Below are 24,214 nucleotides of genomic sequence, written 5' to 3'. Positions count from 1 at the left end.
AAATCATTAATAAGTTTATATATTGGTCACTTAATTTTAAAAGGGTACAAAATAGCTTCTAAACTATTTAAAAAATTTATTTAAGTTACTAGACTTTTTTTTAAATCCAATTATTGACCTCAAATGACAATTTGATAATTCATATGATGGACCAATATCTATTGACAAATAAAACATGCCTTAGATCCAAGACAATTTGATGGAAAAGAAAATTGTTTAGATTTTGATTCGAAAATTTGATATGTTGAAAATTAATTGATGAAAAAAATTAAATTGTAAAAAGAAAAGAGCTCTTGATTAGTATAGGAGGTGCAAACCAAAAAAGGCTATACAACCATGATTTTATCAATCAAATAACTTAAAATGAAAAGTTTTGAATAATTCAATAAATATAATAACCTTCTAATAATTTACCTTAAAACTATAACAACATCTTAATAAATGTAACCATAGCAATATTGTGAAATTCAAGGATACCATTTCTAGTTTGAAAAAAGATACTAAATTGAAATCCAAATCCAAAAACACCACCACCGATTTAAAATATAAAAACTCCACAGACGGATGAAAGAATTTTCCCTTTTTGGCATGCTATGATATGCTGTAATACAATCTCTTTCACCTGTTTTTCCACATCATCCAAGGGTTGGCAAGCATCTACAATCTGCAATCAACACAGAAAACTTTCATCTATGGCCAACATATACATAGACATATACATATATATTACCTTCCATGAAGAATCTTTGAGGAGTTTATAGTGTTGGGCGACTTTCCGCTGAAACTCAAGCTGTTCATATCTCTCACCTCCGTAGCCTCCTCTTTCTGCAGCTTTCTGATAGTATGAAACGATATTTCAGTCATATAGGGATATTTAACATAAAAAAAGGAAGAAGCAGTTGAGTGCATGACTAACCTCGGGTGTTATGTCGAGATACACGACCAAATCTGGGGCTATTAAACCGATCTCTGGTGCCTGTAAGGAAAGACCTCATTTTGATATGAATGACCATATGCTAAATAATACTTATAACAGTTTGGTTTTTCTGCAGCATGCTTTCACCTTACACCATTCGAAATCAAGTCCTTTAGCAGTTGAGAAAGCAACCCCGGAATAAGAGTAACGGTCCACTCTAAGAGTGGTTCCAGCTTTCAGTTTGGTTTCCATCATTGATCTGCAAACAAATAGTTGATCTTACAACTTTGTGTTAAACCCTGATACTACTATCAGAACCACGTGTTTACGGATATCTTGGTCTAGTTTTCAATGTAGTTTCCAACCAGACAAGATTATTATAGGACAATGTATGTAATAAGTTTCAACACTTACCTCTTCTCCCACCGATTTGCGCTGAAAAGGAAATGAATCGTGTGGTCATCCAACTGAGATTTATTTGTACGATACGCAGATATCATCTGTCCGACACTTGTAGTTCTGTCTGGAAATCGCCATAATTCAACTGAATGACCCAATCCCTCCAAATACGAAACCAACCTCCCACATTGTGACGTTTTCCCACTACGATCCAACCCTTCGAAAACAACCAAGGCGCCTCTAGATTCATTGTTTGCACTCAAAGGGGTACAATTATCACTGATTTCCATTCTAATGGATCTAAGTGGAAACTCGCTGGAAAGATTCAATCTCAAATTCAATGATCTCCTCCTCACTAAAAAATCATCGAAATTTCTGAAATCCAACAATTTCGAAGTTACAAGTTCTGTTTTATGGAGTATATAAGACGATTAAACTACCAATTCAAACATGAAAGTACTTACAAAGCCTTAGAAACCGAAAAAGAAGAGCAAGCATATGTTATGTCCCTACTAATGCTACAAACTGCAATTAAGATCGAAATACAAACAGATCCAAGAATTAAACAATTGAACAGACAAATTTGAAGTTGCAACTATATATATATACATGTGTGTGTGTGTTTATCATATAATAAACAAATCCAAATAAAAAAGGACAGGTAAAAGTATCATGGAGACCCCTGTACTAGGAGTAAAATTACTTTTTACCCCTTTACTAAAAATTAGTCAAATTAGTCCCTATAGTTAGATTAAAGAGCAAACCGGTCATTTCTGTTAAAGGTTTCCTCCATTTCTATTGTTAAAATTCCACGCTGACATAAAAGCCCGATTTTTAACGTAGAAATGGATATCATTTTTAATAGGAGCAGTATGCTCTTTGATCTAACATATAAGAACTAGTTTGCTATTTTTTAAACTAAGGCCTCAATACCATTTGCTTTTGAAATCCAAATTCTCAACACAAACCCACCTTTATAGATTAATCAAAAGTTATAATTAAACAATCGAAGAAAATCCCAACATAAAGAAACGATCTTTGTTCTAAAAGGGGGAAAATATAATGACATAAGACTCAATTTACAGTTAATGGGCAAAAAAGTTGTAATGGGATTAAGAACAATCATTTATAAAAACAAAAAACCCAGAAAATGAAAATGGAAGAGGGTAAGTACCTGAGAGGAACTGCAGCCATTAGAGAGGGAAAATGAGAGATTTTTCGAGGGAAAAAAACTATGGGGACTTCTATAAAAAAAAAAAAAGAGTTAACCTTTACCCGCGTAAGTTAAATATATGGTTAAATGTTTCTTTTAGTCCCTAAACTTTGTGAAAGTTGTGAATTTAGTCTTATATTTTAATTTGATCAATTTTAATCATTGAACTTTTTGAATTAATCAATTTTAATCTTATTACTTTTCAAATTTTGAAATTTTAGTACTGACCTAAATAGTAAGAGTTAAATTTATTTGGTTAAATTCAATTATCAGTCTCGTACTATTTGTACAATTGTAAATTTAGTACAAATTTTCTAATTATATCATTCAAAGTTTGTATGTATTTTTAATTTATAAATTTTGTCTTGACTTAAATGGTTGTCATTAATCCATTAACTAGATTTTTAGTTAGTAATGTGTAAAAATAATAAGTTAATATGACATTACACTTATAATAATACATTTGTCGCATAACCGTACTTTAAACTTTAAAATGTAGAGTAACTTAATTAAAGTATGGTATTAAATTCGCAACTTTTTAAACTACATAGGTAAATTTATCAACTTTAGTACTGAGCTAAAAAGACCAAACCACCCTTTTTCTGACCCCCAATTGATTAATTTTCTTACTCGTCTTTTTCTTTTACCCCTTTCAAAAATTCCTTCTAGGGTTTTCGAAAATGGCAAGTAACTGCAGCCAAGAAGAACCAAGTACTGCTCCTAAGCCTAATCGATGGTACAATATAAGTTTAGGGTCTTCCTTCAAGGACCAACACCAACCTAATTCCAAGTTCTGTACTTTACGCTGTAAGTACTCATTTCCTCCTTTTAATTTTTTCTGGGTTTTGTTTGCTAACCCAGAAAAAGAAATAGTTTTTCATGGTAGGTATTGCTTTTTTTTTTTCTGGGTTCTTAATGTTTTCCGAGAAAACGAAAGAAATTTGTTAACTAGCCATCTTTAATTTCAATGGGATAACTTCATATATTCTTGTTCTACCAGTATTCAGAATTGCAAATCATTGAATTTTAGGCTTTGATGCTCAATGTCATTAACTTGTTAAAAGTACTATAGAGGTCCCATACTAGCAGTCAAATTGCATTTTGACCTCAAAAAATGTAAATTAGTTCATGTTCATTAGATCAAACTGGTTTAAAATTTTCATTCATTTCTATTAAAAGCTGGTGCTACTACATGGACTAATTTTTAACAATAAAATGAATGGAAATTTTATTGGAAAGATTAATTTACTCTTTGATTAATTTATAATTTTTAAGTAGAAGAAACAAAATGTAATCTGACTCATAGTAGGACCTTTATAGTATTTTTACCTTATTAACTTTACATATTCTTTTTGCTGTAAATACCCAGAGTTGAAAATTCATTAAGGATTTTAGTTTAGTTTTACCAATCTTTCACATATGAAAATCGTTGAATTTTGAATTGAATATTGTTTTTGTTTGGTTCTGTTTTCAGATGAATTTAAGCCAGCATCAATTGATAAGAACCAACCAGGATTATTACATAAGTCTAAAGATTACAGGGTTAAGGTAGAATTTGAAAACAACCAACATGGAAAACCCAAGGTGACATTTGATGGTGTTTGTGAAGATTACAAGGATAATGATGCTGTTTTGTTCTTTGATGGCGAGGCTTTCCGGTTGGAACGGTTACACCGAGCTGTCAAGCGGTTGAGGCATGTACGTCAACCTGGCGAATCCATGGCTGCAGCTACCGGTACCACAGCCATGGCTCCTTCAGTTGGTCCTGCTGCAGAGTCTTATTCCCCTCCACTTGGTAAAGGGCCAAAACCCGAGTCTTCAAACAAAAGTCCAGTTCCTCCATTACTGGAACATATTGACACTGGTGACTTCAATAGCGGAGGTGAGCACGCATCTTCAATTCCTAATAAACCAAAGGTTTCACCAGATCCAAAAAGTTATGAATCAGAAGAACAGGTTGATATAGTCAACGATGATGATGACAATGATGGGTTGGGAACCGATAAACAAGATGACAACGCTTCTGAAAAGATATCCACTGGTGTTGGCATCGATATAAACTTACCAGTTGACATAGATGAGGAGGTTGATTTAAGTGAGGATGAAGAACATAAAGCAGGACGTAGTGCCGCAGAAGCTCTTAGAGCTCAAGTGAATGCTGAAGAGAAAGAAGAGCAGAGTTCAAGCTCGAGTAGTAGTAGTGGAAGTGAGAGCAGTGAGAGCGGTAGCGGTAGTGAAAGTAGCGGAAGTGGTAGTGGAAGTGGAAGTGAAAGCAGTGATGGCAATTCAGAAGTATCTATTTAAGTGGTTGATGATCATGTATGTATGTATGTATGTATATGCTAATGCTACAATCATGACAATGTAATGATGCAACCATAATCTGATATCTATTAAGTTTCAATTCATTGAGATTGTGTTCTTTTTTGTCATTTTTGAAAAAATAATTGTTACAATCTAACATGTCAAAAGCTTAAAGAGAGAAACAACAATGGAGGTAAACAGTTCTCTCACAAAATCTTCATAAAGGAGCAGCTTCTTTCTTTTCCTGGCCACCTGTATGACCATTCTGTAGCATTTTATGTTCTGTAGGCAAATTCTTCTTTGCTTTCTTGCTCCCTTCAACTTTCCACAAATCCCAAACCCGGGTTTTCGGTGGCGGTGCTGCATCTGCAATTGGAGCAACTAACCCTGGCTTGCCATCGTCTATAACTCCGTCGATTAGACCATATTCCTTGGCTTCCCAAGGATTCATGAAATTATCCCGGTCTGTATCTACTTCGATCTGCAACATAATGGATAGTAAAAAACAAACACCAAGTGTGATAAAAAAAAACAGTAGATGATAAAGGCAACAGAAGGCATTAACCTGTTCTTCGGGCTTTCCTGTAACTCTTGATAAAATCTTGTTCAACTTAACCTTATGGTACACCATTTCCCTTATCCGTATGCTCATCTCTGTTGCCTGTAATCATATGCGGCGGTCGAGTGTGAATAACGAACCACCAGAAATCAACTAGCGACATTATATATTATCAAATACACTCTCAACACACATAAGCAGAAAACCAATCTACGTAGAATTAGCAGAAAAACTTTGTATTGACAATTCGGGCAAGCACTCAAAGTTGGTATAGTATGGAGACCCTGTATTGAAGTTAGATTGCATTTTGCCTTATCTATTAAAAAATGGATAAATTAGTCCTTGTATATGAGTTCAAAGAACAAATTAGTCCTTTTTGTTAAAAATTTTATCCATTTGTATTGTTAAAAACTAACGAGGCTGACAGAATAACCAGATAGTGATACATGACGTGCCACATGTATCTCATGCTGACATACAGGGGCCAATTTTTAACAGAATGACCAGTTTGCTTTTTTATCTAATTTATAAAGACTAGCTTGCCCATTTTTGAGTAGTAGGGGCAAAATACAACCCGACTACTAGTACAGAGGCTTTTGTGATACTTTTACCTATAAGACAGTCAACTCTAGCAAATATAATGCATTCAAATCTCTCGTCGGTTTAAGCCACACAATGAAGCTAATAGTGCCCAACAATCCTTGAAACGAGGATATAAAGCGGATCATCATAGACTTACTTTGCCTCCAGCAGTTCCAAGTGGTTGATGAATCATCACTCTCGAATTAGGCATGCAAAACCTCTTCCCTTTTGTACCGGTAGCCAAGAGAAACGCACCCATTGATGCAGCTAGCCCTAGACAAATAGTCGAAACATCTGCTTTGCACATCTTCATGGCATCGTATATTCCCATTCCTACAAGCAACAACCAATGACAGAAGGTTAATGTACACCTAAACTGTTTGCATATCACCTATGTGAATGCTTCTCGGTGTTGAGTATTAAACAACATACACAGGACCAAAGGAAATCAAGCATGTTAGCAAACAAAAGAAAATGAAATTGCATGTTTTGTAAACACTTCTTTGAGTTCATTATCATAATTATATATCTTACGCTCATTGTATATACATACACACCTATACATTTTGCGCCTTACTTCACTTAAGGTTCTTTTTTGCTGTGCATCCTTAAATAACACTGATCAAAGACCATTTGCAAACCATATGATTACTTTGAAACTAACCGAGCTCGGAACTCTAGGAGTTTACCTTATTGTAAACTACAAAGAATACCCTAAATGTAAACCGTATTAAACAGTTTATCAAGTTCCAAAGCCTATTCTAATGCTTATGAAGAAAGGCAACAAAAGACAGAAAGAAGCAAGGAGTCGAGCATATGGAAGAATACATATAGACATACCGGCAGTGACAGAGCCGCCGGGTGAATTGATGAACAATTTTATGTCTTTCTCAGAGTCTTCAGCATCGAGAAGTAATAGCTGACTTATAATCAAGTCTGCTGTCATGTCATCCACCTATTTAACATCAATGAAAAATAAAAAACAGTTCAAACCAAAATAATCACTGAGACCTTAAATTCGAAGCCATAATACCGTAAATTTCGAAAAGTCTATCTTTAAACCAACTAAATGCTGAAGAAAGATAATCCCATTTCCTCTATATTCCATAAGAAAAAACACAAATAGATGTTAATAAACAAATCAATTTCCAAATTGAATTATAAAACTATGGGATAAATCTTCAAAATTACACATGAACTTCAATGTGTTGTGCAATGTAATCCATTGATTTGGTGCAAAGTGGTATAAGAATTGCGTATCAAAATCTTAACAGTACAATAGGAAAAAAAACACTGAATGATTGCACTAAAAGTTCACCAATCAAGTTGCATATTTGATCAGTAAGTAATATTTCTACCCTTTAAAAACCAAACCCATTATCCAATAATAATAATAATAAAAAAGCAAAGAACGGCAATAAACAAATCGATTTCCAAATTGAATTATAGAAACTATGGGATAAATCTTCAAAATTACACATGAACTTCAATATAGTGGGCAATGTAATCCATTGATTTGGTGCAAAGCGGTATAAGAATTGAGTATCAAAATCAACACTTTACCAGTACAATAGCAAAAAGAAAACGCTGAATAATTGCACTAAAAGTTCACAAATCAAGTTGCATATTTGATCAATAAATAACATTCCACCCTTTAAAAACCAAACCCACTTTCCCAATTGAAAATATAAACCAAACCCATACTCAAGATTGTGTAACAAAGCAATAAAGAAGCAAAGAACTTTAAATAAAAATAAAAACCCAAACCTGAGAACCCAAAAATATAATCCTTTGACGAAGAAGCATGCTGGTAGTGTCAAGCTCTTCAAATCTGGGAAACCAAGTTGGAGTTGTTGAAGATGAAGAAAGAGGGGATAAATTAGAGACATCCCAATTACTGGATACTGTTGCTCTTTTTGGATATGAATTCCTTAAAGCTTTTACAGTGGATTTTACTCTATTTTTGTTTGTAAAAAGAGAATTTTTGTTAACAAGACATGGTGGTGGCTTGGCTATTTGGGTTAAACTCATCTCCATGTTTGTAAAGATTGCGTTTTTCGTTTTGTGTTCTTTGGTTCCGTCTGCCGTATGCGTTTGGGTTTTGCAAGACACAGGTTTGGGATATGTTATACGACTATTTGGATGTCAAAACGGTGTCGTTTTAGTTACAAATACATATCTCTATTTGCCTTTGTCCTTAGTCAAAAGGCTTAATGCATCGTTTACTCTCTAAAGTATATCGCTTTTCTTGTTTTGGTCCTTAAAATGGTTTTTCGCCCAAATTTAAAGTTTTCGACTTTTCATTGATTCAATCTTTTGCAAGATTTTCAAAACCAAATTCTTGGATTTAATTGAATAAATTATAAAAATTAAATTATATATTTAAAAATAGAGAAAACATATTCGACAATCGCTTCAACTAGTTTAACTAACCAGTTTAATCAATCCGATTGGATAGTTCAACTAGTTTACAGGTTAACCAATTCAATTCCTTATTCTAGCTCGGTACTTTGGTCCATCCGGTTCAATTCTAAAATGAGTGATCCTTTGCCATTAAATAAAACTTTTGTGATACCCAGCCAATTAGAAACTGAACTGTTGTGATATCCAATGAGTTATAAATTGCCACATGTTTGATGATGATATACGACAGAGTTAGTTGTGGTAAATTTGCTAAATTACTACCAGATTAATAGGGTGCGTAAAATTTATCAATTGTCCTAAATTTGTTTAAGAATCAATATCAAATTAATAGAATATATAAAGATTGAGGGTCAAGCTTGTTATTATACAAGTAAAAGAGTAGGATAAATTGACGGAAATTGTTATCAATGGTAGGGGCGAGCAATCAATTTAATGGTTGGGTTTTTCTTGAACTGACTTTAACATGAAAAAATCGACTCGATTGACGATAGTTAAGAAAGCCAATCAAATCAAACCAATTTTGATTTGGTAGATTTGATTGATTTTTCCGATTAACCGACTTTGGGTTATTGAATTAGATTTATATGATTATTTATTATACATTAAGAATGTAAATATATTTTAAACAATTTAAAAATAATATAAAATAAGTTATTTTTAAGCCGGTTCGGATTCAAAAATCAATAATTAATTAAAACAAAGGTAAAACCAACCAACCCGCCCCAACTGACTAAACCGAAACTGAAAAATCGAATGGGTCGGTTAAAATTGTAATGTTCCTTAGTTGCTCACCCTCGTAATAAATTGTTGTGACATTTTTTGAGAGAACGAATTTCAGAGGGATTGGATAAAAATTTCAGAGGGAATTTGTTGTGACAATTTTCACCTTTTGCCTTTTACCTTGGATAAAAGCCAGCCCAGTCCTCTTCCGCTATCTAGTTATTGCAGCAGTAGATAGAATGGGGATACAAAACATGAAATAGAAGCTGAAAAACAGCAGCAAATGTCAAAAATCAAGTTCCCAAAAACACAATTTAGTCATTGAAGTAACAGAGAGGAAAAAGAAACAAAGAGAAAAGAAGAATAGAGATAAATTATGTATTCAACCTCAATGCTACGTCGTTTCTTCTTCTTCAATGCAGCAGCATCATCGTCTTCAATAACACCTTCTTCTTACACTACTACTATTACTTCCAAGAAAAAATCACTTGTCTTCTTGGGTTCCCCTCAGGTAAAAAAGTATCATTTTCAATATATTTTTCTATGCTGTTTTGTATTGTTTTTCTAAACAATTGGTTTCCTTTTTTTAAAAGGTCTCTGCAACAGTTCTTGATGCTCTCTTCAATGCTTCTGCTGCACCAAGTTCTTCTTTTGAGGTACTAGGGAGAAAAAAAGTTCGAGACTTTTGTTGTAATTTGGTCCTTTATAAGTTCATTGATAATGGGTTATTGTTAGTTCTTGAAAGTATGGTCTCGTTTGGTGATAATGTTCATTGAGATTAGCTAAAAATTGATTGTTTTAGGGTTTATAATGGGAGTCAGCCTATCAATTGGTGTTCCCAATTGTATGTGGAACTGTGAATTGAAACTTTACTGGTTTTCTTGGCATTATACCTTGCATTTTGCAGCCTCTAATTGGTTCATGTAGCAAATTGGTCTTTTGTTAAATATTTCATCAATTTCTACTTTTAAAAACATGAGTTACATATGGCACTGTATTGTAATTCTTTGGTTATTTCATCAGTTAGCCAGTTTTTTACTGTAGAAAAGGATGAAAATTTTAATTGAAATGACGAATTTTGCTCTTTGATTTAATATATAGGAACTAATTTGCTCATTTTTTTGAGTAAATGGGACAAAATGCAATCTGACTCCTAGTACAGGGGCTTATATGATACTTTTACCTCAATATATGCATTTGCTGAAGGAAGAGCTTAAAATACTCGTGCTATTTTGCGACATAGTTTTTTTTTTCGTTGATAGTCATTGCTATATTTACAATTCATTTAGGTCACAGCAATTGTTACTCAGCCGCCTTCTAGAAGAGATAGGGGCAGAAAGGTGATGCCGTCACCGGTGGCACAATATGCTCTTGATAGAGGCTTTCCTTCTGATCTCATCTTCACACCCGAACGTGCTGGAGAGGTAGTTTTTCTTTCATTGTTCCGATTTAGTATAGTTTGGAATATTAAGTCATTCATCTGTTCTTATTGACAATCTACAACTACATGATAATGCGCTAGACGGTTAGAGCCTATATGTTGTGTCATTATGATATGTTCTGTTTTATGTCAACATATATGTAATTATCTGGTTCTTTTAGCTTTCTTAACTTGGATGATGAAAGCTGGTTTTATTTAGCTATGCCTTGGTTTCGCATGCTCGGTTTTTATTTTCATGCTTCTTTGTACTTTATATAGGAGACCTTCTTGTCCAATTTACGAGCTTTGCAGCCTGAACTTTGCATCACAGCAGCCTATGGGAATATTTTACCCACCAAGTTTCTCAACATTCCACCATTAGGTTAGTCCATGATTTTTTTCGTTAACAAATTACTTTTATCTTCTTCATTTTTTCCATGTATACAGGAACGGTCAACATTCACCCGAGTCTACTACCATTGTACCGTGGTGCTGCTCCTGTTCAAAGAGCACTTCAGGTTCTTCCTCGCTATAAATTTGATTGCGATTATGAATATGTTTATGATTCTCGTATGATCTTCAACCATTTAGTCTCTTTATTAGGATGGTGTTAAAGAGACCGGAGTCTCATTAGCATTTACCGTACGTGCCTTAGATGCTGGACCTGTCATTGCCCGTGAAAGAGTAGAAGTTGATGACCAAATCAAGGTAAAGGTATTCATTTCCCGAAAGTAATTTGTCAATTAATAATCACTGATAGAATGATGAATGCTTATATGATTTACTTGCAGGCACCGGATCTGCTAGCATTACTATTTTCTGAAGGTGTTCCTATTATGTTATTTGATGATCGTACAATTAAATCTAATATACTATTTAAACTTATCTCATCGTAAGTTATGCAGGGTCTAAACTTCTTATCTGTAAACTTCCTTCCATATTTGATGGATCTGCTGAAGTGAATGCCGAACCTCAAGATGATTCTAAAGTTACATTGGCTCCAAAGGCAAGGGTTCCATTTTCTTTTATTTCTTTCTCTCTTTCTTAAGTATCATTGACAGGAATTATTTGAATCGTGCCGCATCTTTGATGCATCCATGTTATATATTTCCACACGATTTACTCAAGTAAAAGCACTACGGAGGCCCTTGTACTAAGAATCGGATTGCATTTTGTCCCTTCTACTAAAAAATTGAACATATTAGTCCCTGTACATTAGATTTAAGTGCAAACCGGCTCTTCTATTAAAAATTCCATCCATTTCTGCAATTAAAGCTGGTCCTTGTACATCAGCATAAGATACACATGGCACGCTACTTATCACTGTTTGGTTATTCTATTAGTCATGTTAGTTACAATACAAATGGATGAAATTTTTAACAGAAATGACCAATTTACTCTCTAATTTAATGTACGGGGGCTAATTTGCTCATTTTTTTAGTAGAGAGGGCAAAATGCAATTTGAATCCTAATACAAGGGCCTCAATGGTACCTTTACCTTGATATGTTCAATTATGCATTTGGATGCTCGGTCAATGACCTTTAATGAGTACTTAATGTTTGCTTAAATTAACCCTTTTTCTTCAATTTATGCAGATAAGTCCTGAAGAATCATGGTTATCCTTTGATGAAGAAGCTTTAATTCTACATAATAAGGTTGTTTTCTCTTCCATTTTCTTTGAAATTCGACAATGCAGTCATGACGTGCAACTTCTTTTAGGTTCGTGCATTTGCAGGTTGGCCAGGAACCCGAGCTAAAGTTTTAGTCATTGATGATGAAAGTAGCAACAACCATAATATCCTCGAACTTAAAATCATCACCACAAGAGTAGGGTCTAATGATAAAATCCGGGACAATGATGTACATGACATTGCTTTCATCAAGGATGCATTGGTATTTCCCTGTGGAGGACGTACAGATCTTGAGGTGGGTGAAAATTCGTTGCTTTATTGGTATTGTTGTTTTTTATTTCTTATTATTTTCTGGTTTGCTGGTCTTGAAACAGGTATTGGAAGTTCAACTTCCTGGTAAGAAGGTGACATCTGCAGCTGCCTTTTGGAATGGTTTACGCGGTCAAAAGCTAAAGACATTATAATGAACAAGGCATTTTACATTAGACTGATAATGTAAAATTTTAATGTTCGATTCCAACAAATAGTCTGCCATGTTTAGGCTACGGTAAGAATGTAATATCTGACAGCTCTAGTGTTTCGGTTTTGCAGAGCATTGAACCAACTTCCCTCTTTCATCCGGGCAAAGCTGCAGAAAACATATAAGACAGTAAAACTACCCGAGTTTTGTCCAGGTTCGTGTGTTCCAGCTTCATATCATTTGCTTACTTCATAAACTGGGATCTGCCACATGACATCAGCTATGGACTCTGATTGTTGACTCTTTTAAGAGCATACAATTCTTTTTGGTAACCATGAAATGTAGGTTTAGACATAATTGTTTATTTCAAACATGACATACTGCAAGATGTTCAATCATTTTCACCATGTTGGTTTTTCAAACCCGAGGTTTAGGAACCTATAAACTTCTGCTATTGATTGTTCAATAATCTCGTCATGTACCTCTTTTCATCGTCTTCGTTTAGCAACTCGGTGTAATCTTTGTTCTGCTGAAACATCTTGCTGAATATCTTTGATCATATTAATGATGCATTAGTGAAAAATAACTGGAACAAGATACATAACGGATATGTCAAAACTTAATATAACATAAATTATGAACATATATTGAATTTCTTTTTTATATTTATATATGATATTTTAACAAAAAAAAAAAGGATAAACTATATTGGTAGTTATTCAACTATTAGTAAGTTTCTTTTTAATCATCTAGCTGTGAAAAATTATGAAATGATCATTCAACTATTCTGACTTTTACTTTTTGCTCATCAGCCATTAAATTCCTAATAAAGAGATAATTTGACAACTTTTAAAATTGACATTTATATATTGTGTTAATTTAGTCTTGATTCCAAAAATTTAACTCTTAGCATTTGCACATTGTGTAATCTGGTCCTTTTGCACTTTTATTATTTTGTGAAATTGAGAGTTAATTTTAGAAGAATGAGAAAAGATGAAAATTGTTATTTTGAATTTTTGGGTGTTTTTATTTTTATGTATTTTTTTATCAATTTTCTTTAACTTTTTAAGTGAAAGGATCACATAGAAAAATAAATTTGTAAAAAGATTAAATTGCATAATTTATAAATGTTGAGGTTAAAGCTTTAAAATGAAGGTTAAATTAACATATTGAAGATTAAAGTTGCCCTAAGAACACAACAGGACTAGAATACATAAGAGAATATTGGGGAGGAAATAAAGAAAAGTAGTTGAAAGGAAATAGTGTTTATTTTCTTCCTTTTGTTAGAAAGGAATAAAAGTACTCAAAATTAAAGGGTTTCCTCTTTCCTTTTTTTTTTTTTTATCTCTCCTTTCACATCTTATCCTATATATATATATATATATATATGCTTTTCATTTTATACCCAAAACACAAAAGGAATTTCATTCTCAAATAATATTTACGTTTAACTATAAAATGATTGCTACATGTACAATGCATCATTTAGTATTTGATTTTGTTTTTCTTTCACTACTGAATGTTTTAGTTTCAACAAAAAATAATAAATTTTAAAAGAGTATGCACATAATTTACACATGATAAGATTTGATTTTAAAATTACCTAAAAACGAGTTGAAAATAGGATTTAGTCGGATCTAGATTGGAATGTAAATATATAAAAGTTGTTGCTTTTGGCATGAACACGCAGAGGACATAGCAAAAAGTTCTACAAAATAGCATCTCTGCCAAATTAAAGCATTCGCCACTCGCCCCATCCAGCTATGGTAAACCGTAAATAATGTTTCTTACTTTACAAAATTCACGATCAAAGGAATATACAACATTCCACTACTAATTTTAAACGTCATATAATTTGCACAATGTTAACCATAAAAAAAGGTGCTTAATATTATAAGAAAAAAAAACAGTATAATCACATGGATGTTGTTCAATTTATATAAATATAAATATCGTACAATTGGCGATGTATAATAATATTGGGTAGATTTACGTTTTGATTACTCAATTTTAAGAAATTATAAAATAGTCACTAAATTATTCGAAAATTTTTATTTAAGTCACCGGGATATTACATTTTTTTATTTTATAAAAAGTCCGGCTAGCAAGTTTCAAGAAACAATTCGACGACCAGTACAATGAATCAGTACCTATCGACAAGCAGAACATACCTTAAATCCAAGTCGATTTAATGATCAATGTCAAATATTAGAGAAGAAAGTTGTTGGGATTGTGGTTTGCAAATTCATGATGTTTAAAGTTACTTCATGAAAAAAATTGAATTGTAAAAAAAAAAAAAAAAAGAGGAATGAAAGCTTTTGATTGGTACAAATGGTGCGAACAAAAAGGGCTATATGATAACGATTTTAATTCCCCAATGTCTTAAATGAAAACTTTCGAATAATTTAGTGACCATTTTAACTTTTGAAGTTGAGTGACCAAAATATAAACTTACTAATAATTTAGTGATATTCGGTGTAGTTTATCCAATAATATTTATCATTGTATGGTAGGAGTGGTAAGTGTAATGATAAGACGTATTGCATTCTTAAGGGGAGATGCAAATTTAAACTTCAGGAACGACAGTATTAAAAGGGAGAGCTAGTAACATGGATAAAAAAAACAGACATGAAAGCAAAAATAAATTGATTCATGAATCAGGTGATGAGCTGAAGTTGAATTTAACGGGATGTAGACTTAAAAAAGTTATTTAAAACTGGGCTGCAGCTTCATGGTTAAGAAAGAGAGTTGGATATGAACATGGGATAGGGTGGCAAAGGCAGTCCATGATTCTCTACTGTTCCAAGTTAGGCTTTGGGCATCTAATAAAGTGCAACTTTTTGTATTCTCCCCACTTTTTTCTCTTCGTCTACAAATTGGTTCACGACTCTTATTGTTCGCAAAATAGTTTATTCTTTGTCAAAATTGACTTTTGCACCGACGAGGCTAAAGGGGTAAGCAGAAACTCGAACAGTCATTTTAGGGTTTTTTTTAAAAAAAAGAAGAAGAAAAAATCATAATTCGTAAAATGATTCGTTTTCTTAAATAAAAGTGTTGGAGACATGACCAAAATTTTAACCCATCAATGATTGAGAGCAACCAAAGCAAGAGGACCCCCAGAATATGACCCCCAAAAGTTAAATGGAACAATTTGCCTTTGTTAAATTTCAAAAGAAAATAAAAATACTAATGGAATCAATCAATAAATGACAATATTCTCTACTATTTTAGTAATTATTAAATGAAAAAATAAATAAAGAAAGAGAAATCAAATTCAAGCCACACCCATAGAACAAAATTCAATAAAATGGGACACCATACAGAAAGCACAATAAATTTAATAATGGTACAAATGCTTTGACCCTATATTTCTTTTTTTTTTATTTTTTAAAATTAATAATTTAAGTGATATTTTGAACTCTTAAAAATTTATCATTTTATCACAATTTTCTAATACAAAATTTCTAATCTCGCCTCGAATTTACTAGAATCAAGTTTTTTGGTCCATAGTTTGTGGGCATACACCTTTTGCTCCTTTTTGTATTCATTTCTTTTATGCTAAGGAGCATTTTATCTTCTAGAGCCTACCTTTTCAATTTTAGAAAAATGATGCAAGTTTAAATTTTGTTGTTAGTCCTTGTACATTGAGAAAGTGGTGAATTTAGACTTTATAATTTAATTTGGTCATTTTAATCCCTTATTTTTAAAATTTTAAAATTTTAATCCTCACCAAACAATAATTACTGAATTTTTTTAGTTAAATTATGTTTTTTTCTAAAATATGATCTTGCAAACATATTATCATATGTGTAATGCCATGTTGGCTTATTACATGTATTACTCACTAAAATTCAATTAATGAATTAATGATGGTCTTTTGCATCAAGCTGAAATTTCAAATATAAAAAAATATAGGGACTTAAAATGATCCAACTAGAGAATATTGATTAAATCTACAGCTGTACACATAGTATAGGACCAATGGTTGAATTTAACCAAACATATTTAACTGCTACTATTTGGGTCAAAACTAAAGTTTCAAAATTAAAAAATACAGGGACTAAAATAGACCAATTCAAAAAGTAAAATGACTAAATTTGATCAAATGAAAGTACAAGGAGTAAATCGATAACTTTTATAAGGCAGAGGGAGTAAGAGAAAATTTAACCATGATACAATATTAGAATGAGATGAAGGGTTTTAAATAGCCATATCTTTCCTTTGTTTTGTTTTCTTTAAAAAAGTTAAATAAATTCGATTTCCATATAAATACCAAGTCTCATAATCCCATCATTATATCTACATTCATTTTTTGTTCATTTGTAAATTTTCTCTCAAGGCTCTATTTTGTTCTGTTTTGCTCTGCTTTTTTCTGCAAATGGGGGCTTTCGATTATATTTCGAGCTTTTGTAGTGTTAGCAGCACTAAAACAAGCAAACGCAAGCCAATGCAGGTTTATGTTCTGTTTTTATTTTTTTAATTAATAATTAAATGCTAACAATGGAATTTGTTGTTGTTGTTTTCTTTTTTGAATGTTCAGACAGTTGAAATCAAGGTTAAAATGGACTGCGATGGATGTGAAAGAAGAGTGAGAAATTCTGTTATCAACATGAGAGGTCCAACCTCTCTTTCTGTGCTTTAATTATGGTTTTAGTCCCTCTACCGTGCTCAAATTTTATTTCCGAAATTTGTGTCAACATGTTTAGTTAAAATGAGTAATTTTAAGAAAAATCCATAACATTATTATAATTGGCAGTGGCAGGAACTAAGTTTGGGGCATTATTAAAATTTTCAAAAATTTAGGAGTTAAAATGAGAGTTTTTAAAAAATATGGAGATCTGATTGAATTTTTTAAAATCTTCTGAGATTTATGAGAATTTTCCAAAAATTAAGAGAGCTTAATTAAAATTAAAAAATAAAAATAAAAGGCAGCTTGGCCCGTCTTGGGCACCATTACTGTTTGCCCCTGATAATTCGAATAATTAATAATAGTTGGACTAAGTAATGATATTATAAAATTGAAAATAAATCAAATTATGCAAAACTAAATTATAGGGGACTAAATTACGAATTTGATCATAATAGAGGGATCAAAACTATGACTTAATCATTTTCATCAATTTCACTTTTAAGTTGTCAATCGCACTAGCAAATAACATTAGGAACTTCCTATGTTGTTAACATCCTCCTCTATGCACATACAGGTGTAAAAACAGTTGACATAAACCGGAAACAAAGTCGATTAACGGTGACCGGGAATGTGGACCCGAATAGGGTGTTAAAGAGAGTGAAGAACACTGGCAAGAGAGCGGAGTTCTGGCCGTACATCCCGCAACATGTCGTGTATTATCCGTACGCATCGGGGGCGTACGACAAAAGGGCACCGGCCGGACATGTTCGGAACGTTGCGCAAGCTTACCCGACAGCTTCTTCCAATGCACCTGAAGAGAAATTCGCATCCTTATTCAGCGATGATAATGTTCATGCATGTTCAATCATGTAGGATTTTATTTTTGGTAAAATTGAGACGAATTTAAACTATTTTCGGAGAGAGTGAACACTTTAGTAATACGTTACAAATTGAGGTTTTCAATCAGGCCTTATACCATATATATGTATATTATTTAATAATAAAAGTTAAAAGATTTTAACAGTTTTGGTATACTTTTAAGCTTTACAATTGTTCACCGAAAATATTAATAAAACCTCTTTTGTATATTCATAACATTTTTAAGGAAGGTATCCACTTACACACTTTAAAAGCTAAAGTAAATTTACTGATTGTCTATACAATTAATATTTTAACGATCCAACCGTTATATTTAATAGTATGTTCATGTAAATCATACATGTCAAATTTGATGTAAATTTAAAATTTCTAACTATTTGTTTTATGTATAAAAAACTTGAATGTTGAATATATATATTAATATATAGAGTATTTTTATCAATATGATAAAGATATCAAATCAGTTCAAAACTTACATGCATGATAAGTACAATTATATTGATAAATTCAATGATTGGATCATTGAAATATTAATCATATAAATAGGTACGAAAGTGTGCAAAACTATTTTAATTTTTACATTGTGTAAGTGAGTCCCTCCTATTTTTTATATTTTTAACACGTGACATATTGTGATACAAATATAAATGCATATATTAAGGAATTACAATTTCATACATGTTATTTTGAGAATTGATACAAGTGATAAAAAAATTCAAAACTGAAAAAAAGTTAAAATTGGTAGAATTGTTTTTCAATTAAAGGGTAAATTACCCCCATTAATTATTCTAAAGTTAGGATGTTCTTATTTTGATCTTAAAAGAAATTGTTAATTTGATCATTGTATTTAAAGAAATTGACCAAATTAATCACTCCACCCTTCTAAGTTAGAAATCCTAGCCATCGTCTCCCTTAAAGATGTCGCAACTTCCTTCGTCAAACCTGTAACACCCCTAACCTTTATCCGTCGCCGGAACAGGGTTACAGATTATTACTAAACTTTATGGATTAAATACTAACGTTTCACAATATTTAATATACACATCAAGAACCAAACATAAAACACACATATGGACCTTTATATAGGCCCTCGAGGCCTAATATACACCTTAGAAGTGAATCGGGACTAAACTGGATACTCAGGGAATTTTTCTCAAAATCTCAAAAAATTTTCTTAGGAGCAAGGGACACATGTCCGTGTGGCCGGCCGTGTGAGCAGGTGACACGCCCGTGTCTTAGGCCGTGTGGGTATTCGAGTGAGGCACACGGTCGTGTTTCAACCCGTGTTCATACTCGTGTAACTCTCTGACTTGGGTCACACGACCATCCACATGCCCGTGTGATAGGCCATGTGAAGAATGCAGGGGTAACACGACCAAGCCACACGCCCATGTGCTAGGTTGTGTGTAAAAACCTGGGTATTCTATTTTGAAATTTCAAGGTGCAGGGGACATATGGCCAGACAACATGCCCATATGCCAGGCCATGTGTCACACATGGCTGAGACACACATCTGTATCTCTGCCCGTGTAGACGAAAATAGGCCATTTTATGGACTCTTTTCTCACCCATTCTTGGCTCCAACCTACACATCTCAAATTTCATACATATAGGCCATAACAAAATCTTCAAAATAACCAATCCTATCATTATTATGATCATATTATCACATATACTCTAACAATCTAAACTAGAACATAAATTAATTCACACATGCAACTTCTATATAAACATGCTATACCAATTTATTCATTACCCATACCAACACTTATACCAAACATGACAAATCATACATATATAAGTTAACATGAAACATAGCCAAAATGTAATTTTAATTTTACACAGCCATTTAAATTCCTATACATGCCATATAAAACATAGTATGTTTATCAAAATCTACCGGCAAGTTGGATAGTGTGATTCAATGCGTTGATCCGACCTCCCGACTACTCAAAAATCTACAAAGAACATTAAACAACACAAGTAAGCTAAATGTAGCTTAGTAAGTTCGTTGGCTTTAAACTTAAATCTTACCGAACATACTATAATGATGCATTTAACTAAATCATTCATTACACATTTCCTGCCAATCACAACTTCAATTGATGATTTCACTTATTTCATCTCAAAACCGATAATATCATTAAGTTTTCCAATAATACTCCATATATCACTTACCAGCCTTTGTCAAATTAGAGAACGTTTTACAGATACGAGTATATCGTATACAGAAGCCCGAAGGCTGCACAGAAGCACATAAGTGCTAAACGGAAACCCGTAAGGGTTAAACGGAAGCTCATAAGAGCTGAACGGAAACCCATAAGAGTTAATCTGAAGCTCAGAAGAGCTAAACTAAAACCCATTAGGGTTAAACTGAAACTCATATGAGTTAACTGAAGCTCATAAGAGCTAAACTAAAAGCAAACACTGAAGTTAGCAACAAATGCTGAACCCCGGTTTACTTGGGTAATTTACCGTCAATTCCTCCTTTGCACAGAACAAATATACTCAATCCTGTGTTCCTTTCGCCTCAAACATTCAATTCAGTTTTTTATAACTTTAACAATAATTTTATTTTCAACAAATGATATGAATAATTACATAATACCAATCATCAATTTAATATTTAACATTAAATTTTAAGCATACGAACTTACGAGTTAAATTGTAAGTTTGTAGTAGTTTAAGGATTATTCATTAATTTTCTTTTTCTCATTGATCTCTGAGATCTTGATCTAAAATATAAAATAATTCATGCATCAGCATATATTTCAGTTTCAATTCACTTTACAATCAGTACCTTACAAATTTCAAAATTACACAATTATCCCAACTTTTATAGTTTTTGCAATTTAGTCCCTTACTAATTAGTCTACCAAATGAACTAACTTTTCTCAATTGAAAATTTATCTAAGTATTCTAGGCTATCTTACAACCTTTGATACATAAAATTTAATAGCAAACCCTAATTCTTAAATTCTTCACAATTTAGTCTTAAAATTAATATCTATCAAATTCACTTTATAAAATCATCATATAACAAAATTAAAACCCTAAATCCATATTAATTCATCACAAACATCCAACACTCATCAATGGTAACTTTCAAAATTACTCATAAAATCAAAAACTAATGAATTAGATAGTTGAACCTAGTTGCAAAAGTCTTAAAAACACAAAAATTTCAAGAAAAGAGAAAGAATTGAACTCACATGTAGCAAAATATGAAAACCGGCTTCTTAAGGATTCTTCAATGGTGTTTTTGGCTGAGCATTATGAAGAAATTCTCTAGAATTCTCTTTTTGTTTCAATTTGTAAGCTAAAATTTTCAACTTTTCCAGTTTTGCCCTTATTTCACCTGATTCTTTGATTTTTCTCTGCCTATGCTGCCCAAGCCATAATCTTTGGGCTAATTTGCCTTTTAAGTCCTCCCTCATTTAACACTTGAGCTATTTAATCATTTTAGCAACTTTTGCACCTTTTTCAATTTAGTTCTTTTTAATTAATTAACTATCAAAACGTTAAAATTTTCTAACGAAATCTTAATACTAACTTAATGACACTCAGTAAATATTTATAAAAATATTTACAGCTCGGTTTATAAAATCGAGGTCTCGATACCTCGTTTTCTAAATCATTCTACCTAATAAATCCTTCTAAAACATAAATTACCAATTCAAAAATCTTTCTAAAATCACACTTGACTCATAAATAATAAATAATAAAATTTTTGAACTCACTCGTCAAATTTAGTGGTCTCGAACCACTGTTTCTGACACCACTGAAAATTGGGCTAGTACAAAACCACTATCGGTGAGTATTGTCCTATCAGTGACATCGAGGGATGCTTCTTCTTTCTCCTTATTTCCGTGTTCCTTTCTTCTCTTTACTCACGGTTGTTGTTTCCCACCATTGCTGTTGTGATCATTTGATGTCTTCTCCTACGTCAAACTGTCAATCCAAAACCACTTAAGTGAAACTTAAAGCCTTATCTTTAAATCTATAGGATTATATCTCTCAAAAAGAAAACCTTCAAAAAATTGTAAGGTCACTTCCAAGGTTTTAGAATTTTCGGGCTCCGATCTCCTAATCCTACTGTTGATATGGCTTGATTTTAAGATATCTTTCTACTTTTGAGCTCGCCAAAAGTGGTTTAACAAAACCGGTGAAGACATCTTTAAAGGAGGCAGCAACTACGGTTTTTAGGTTAGAAAAGAGAAGATGAAAAAATAAGAAAAAAGAAAGACTAAAAAAATAGATTTAATGGTGGAAGAGATAATTTAACAGTTGAGTGACTAGTTTGATCAGTTTCTTTAACAAAAAAAATAAAAATTAAGAGACCAAAATAAAAATGTCGACTTACAAAATAAATGACCTTTAATTAAAAATCAACCTTTTGTTTTAAAATTTTTAATTCATTTTTATCCTTATCCTTAATCTTTTGTAAATATATAAGTTAATAATTTAAGTTTACTATCTCTAACTTCCTATAATTTAATCTGGATTGTTTAACACAAAATTTCTAATTTCATTCATGAATATATATGTTATATTCGGGTTCAACAGGAACATGCTTTTTAGTCACATAAAGCATGGTTTGTGGGCATACCTTTTGTTCCTTTTTGTATTCATCTTTTTTTATGCCAAGGAACATTATCTTCTACTCCCTACCTTTCTCCAACTTAGATGAGATAATTTTTCCCTTAAATTATAAATTTATACTTAAAATTTTATTTTATTTTATTTTATTTAATAAAATACACAACATTCAATAAGAACGCAGATATTATCATAGTTTAAGATAAAATAAGATGATTACTATTTTTGAAAACAAACTTAATAATTCCCTTTCCATATAAATACCATGTCTCTTTATCCCATTATCACATCTAACACTCCTGTTACTTCTGTTTTTCCTCTGTTTTTTTTGTCTTACCATCTAACTTTCTCCAACCAAAAACAAAACAACATGGGGGCTCTCGATTATATTTCAAACTTTTGTACTGTCTCTAGAAGAAGAACCAAACGCAAACCAATGCAGGTCTGCACATACTTACATATATATTCCCTTTTTCCTTTGATTTTTATGCTCTGTTTTTTTTTTTACTTACCGATGTAACATGTTCTCAGACAGTTGAAATCAAGGTTAAAATGGACTGTGATGGCTGTGAAAGAAGAGTAAAAAATGCTGTAACCAACATGAAAGGTCCAACCCCAACCTCCCTTTCCAATTTCATTACATAAATTGAAAGAAAAAGACAGATTTAACTTCATGTTGTTAACATATGTAGGTGTAAAAAGTGTTGAAGTGAACCGGAAACAGAGCAGGGTAACGGTGACAGGGAACGTGGAACCCAACAGAGTGTTGAAGAGAGTGAAGAGCACGGGGAAAAGAGCGGAGTTTTGGCCATACATACCGCAACATGTGGTGTATTATCCGTACGCATCCGGGGCGTACGACAAAAAGGCACCGGCGGGATTTGTTCGGAACGTGGTTCAAGCTTATCCGGGTAGTTCTTCCCACGCTCCCGAAGAGAACTTCGTATCTTTCTTCAGTGACGATAATGTTCATGCATGTTCAATCATGTAGGCTTAAGCTTAAGCTTTTAGGGTTACCAAATATATATATATATATATATATATGTATCTATGTATGTATCATTTTAGTAGGGGGAATAATAAAGTTAGATAATGGATTTTTGACGACAGTGTTATATATCTTCAATGGTTGTGGTACATTTTATGCTTTACAATTGTTTATTGGAGAATGTTAATTAAACCTCTCTTTTATATATACTTGAATAGCCAAAACTTTAGCTTTAACTCAAAATTTGAGGTTTGACGTTGTTTGAGGTTTGATTGAATTTTAATTTTAAGTTTGAGTTTGACTCGAAATTTAATTGAGTTATTCAATTCAAGTTTGTTAATTTTTTTATCAATTTTCATGTTTGAGCTTGATTAAGTTTTTTATTATCAATTTTTTTATTAAAGCTTGAATTAGTTCATTCATACTTAAGGTTTTCTTTATAAAATATAAGGGTAAAAATATAATTTTATAATGTTAAGATATATTAAA

The 24,214-nt window shown here is 32.3% G+C and overlaps 6 protein-coding genes and 1 long non-coding RNA gene across 8 annotated transcripts; 4 read left to right on the top strand and 3 right to left on the bottom strand.

The window, feature by feature from the left end:
- Positions 1 to 277: 277 nt before the first annotated feature.
- Positions 278 to 2,555, bottom strand: LOC105788974 (thymidylate kinase). Of its 2 annotated transcripts, XM_012616140.2 has the most exons (7): positions 2,490 to 2,555; positions 1,780 to 1,840; positions 1,331 to 1,690; positions 1,064 to 1,175; positions 917 to 976; positions 731 to 835; positions 278 to 664 (listed from the first exon to the last, which is right to left on the bottom strand). In XM_012616140.2, the coding sequence occupies exons 3-7, from the start codon at positions 1,603 to 1,605 to the stop codon at positions 539 to 541; spliced, it is 678 nt and encodes a 225-aa protein (XP_012471594.1). In that variant the 5' UTR covers positions 1,606 to 1,690; positions 1,780 to 1,840; positions 2,490 to 2,555; the 3' UTR covers positions 278 to 538. The 2 variants fall into 2 exon arrangements, with proteins under 2 accessions (XP_012471594.1, XP_012471586.1); XM_012616132.2 differs by lacking the exon at positions 1,780 to 1,840 and having other exon boundaries at positions 2,490 to 2,545.
- A 589-nt stretch (positions 2,556 to 3,144) lies between these two features.
- On the top strand, positions 3,145 to 4,936 carry LOC105789004 (uncharacterized). The gene is made up of 2 exons (XM_012616185.1): positions 3,145 to 3,335; positions 4,003 to 4,936. The coding sequence occupies exons 1-2, from the start codon at positions 3,209 to 3,211 to the stop codon at positions 4,830 to 4,832; spliced, it is 957 nt and encodes a 318-aa protein (XP_012471639.1). The 5' UTR covers positions 3,145 to 3,208; the 3' UTR covers positions 4,833 to 4,936.
- Positions 4,897 to 8,084, bottom strand: LOC105789012 (ATP-dependent Clp protease proteolytic subunit 3, chloroplastic). The gene is made up of 5 exons (XM_012616198.2): positions 7,741 to 8,084; positions 6,814 to 6,928; positions 6,131 to 6,306; positions 5,398 to 5,493; positions 4,897 to 5,313 (listed from the first exon to the last, which is right to left on the bottom strand). The coding sequence occupies exons 1-5, from the start codon at positions 8,008 to 8,010 to the stop codon at positions 5,050 to 5,052; spliced, it is 921 nt and encodes a 306-aa protein (XP_012471652.1). The 5' UTR covers positions 8,011 to 8,084; the 3' UTR covers positions 4,897 to 5,049.
- Positions 8,085 to 9,300: 1,216 nt separating this feature from the next.
- On the top strand, positions 9,301 to 13,188 carry LOC105789017 (uncharacterized). Its single transcript, XM_012616209.2, has 12 exons — positions 9,301 to 9,628; positions 9,711 to 9,773; positions 10,407 to 10,541; positions 10,817 to 10,919; positions 10,985 to 11,055; positions 11,141 to 11,245; positions 11,329 to 11,362; positions 11,443 to 11,543; positions 12,134 to 12,193; positions 12,258 to 12,464; positions 12,544 to 12,664; positions 12,761 to 13,188. The coding sequence occupies exons 1-11, from the start codon at positions 9,494 to 9,496 to the stop codon at positions 12,631 to 12,633; spliced, it is 1,104 nt and encodes a 367-aa protein (XP_012471663.1). The 5' UTR covers positions 9,301 to 9,493; the 3' UTR covers positions 12,634 to 12,664; positions 12,761 to 13,188.
- Positions 13,189 to 16,884: 3,696 nt separating this feature from the next.
- Positions 16,885 to 18,282, top strand: LOC105789023 (heavy metal-associated isoprenylated plant protein 21). Its single transcript, XM_012616223.2, has 3 exons — positions 16,885 to 17,082; positions 17,170 to 17,245; positions 17,834 to 18,282. Exons 1-3 carry the CDS (start codon positions 17,008 to 17,010, stop codon positions 18,130 to 18,132), a joined length of 450 nt encoding a protein of 149 aa, XP_012471677.1. The 5' UTR covers positions 16,885 to 17,007; the 3' UTR covers positions 18,133 to 18,282.
- A 1,576-nt stretch (positions 18,283 to 19,858) lies between these two features.
- Positions 19,859 to 22,079, bottom strand: LOC128042327 (uncharacterized). Its single transcript, XR_008197546.1, has 2 exons — positions 21,879 to 22,079; positions 19,859 to 20,096 (listed from the first exon to the last, which is right to left on the bottom strand). It is a non-coding gene; the product is annotated as an uncharacterized LOC128042327 (long non-coding RNA).
- A 947-nt stretch (positions 22,080 to 23,026) lies between these two features.
- On the top strand, positions 23,027 to 23,841 carry LOC105789048 (heavy metal-associated isoprenylated plant protein 21). Its single transcript, XM_012616258.2, has 3 exons — positions 23,027 to 23,179; positions 23,269 to 23,344; positions 23,430 to 23,841. Exons 1-3 carry the CDS (start codon positions 23,108 to 23,110, stop codon positions 23,726 to 23,728), a joined length of 447 nt encoding a protein of 148 aa, XP_012471712.1. The 5' UTR covers positions 23,027 to 23,107; the 3' UTR covers positions 23,729 to 23,841.
- The last annotated feature ends 373 nt before the right edge of the window (positions 23,842 to 24,214 follow it).

The sequence above is a fragment of the Gossypium raimondii genome, chromosome 7 (genome assembly GCF_025698545.1).
Source record: "Gossypium raimondii isolate GPD5lz chromosome 7, ASM2569854v1, whole genome shotgun sequence".
Lineage (NCBI taxonomy): Eukaryota > Viridiplantae > Streptophyta > Magnoliopsida > Malvales > Malvaceae > Gossypium > Gossypium raimondii.
Note: the sequence above shows the minus strand (reverse complement) of the source record. Positions and strands in the feature narration are given on the sequence as shown.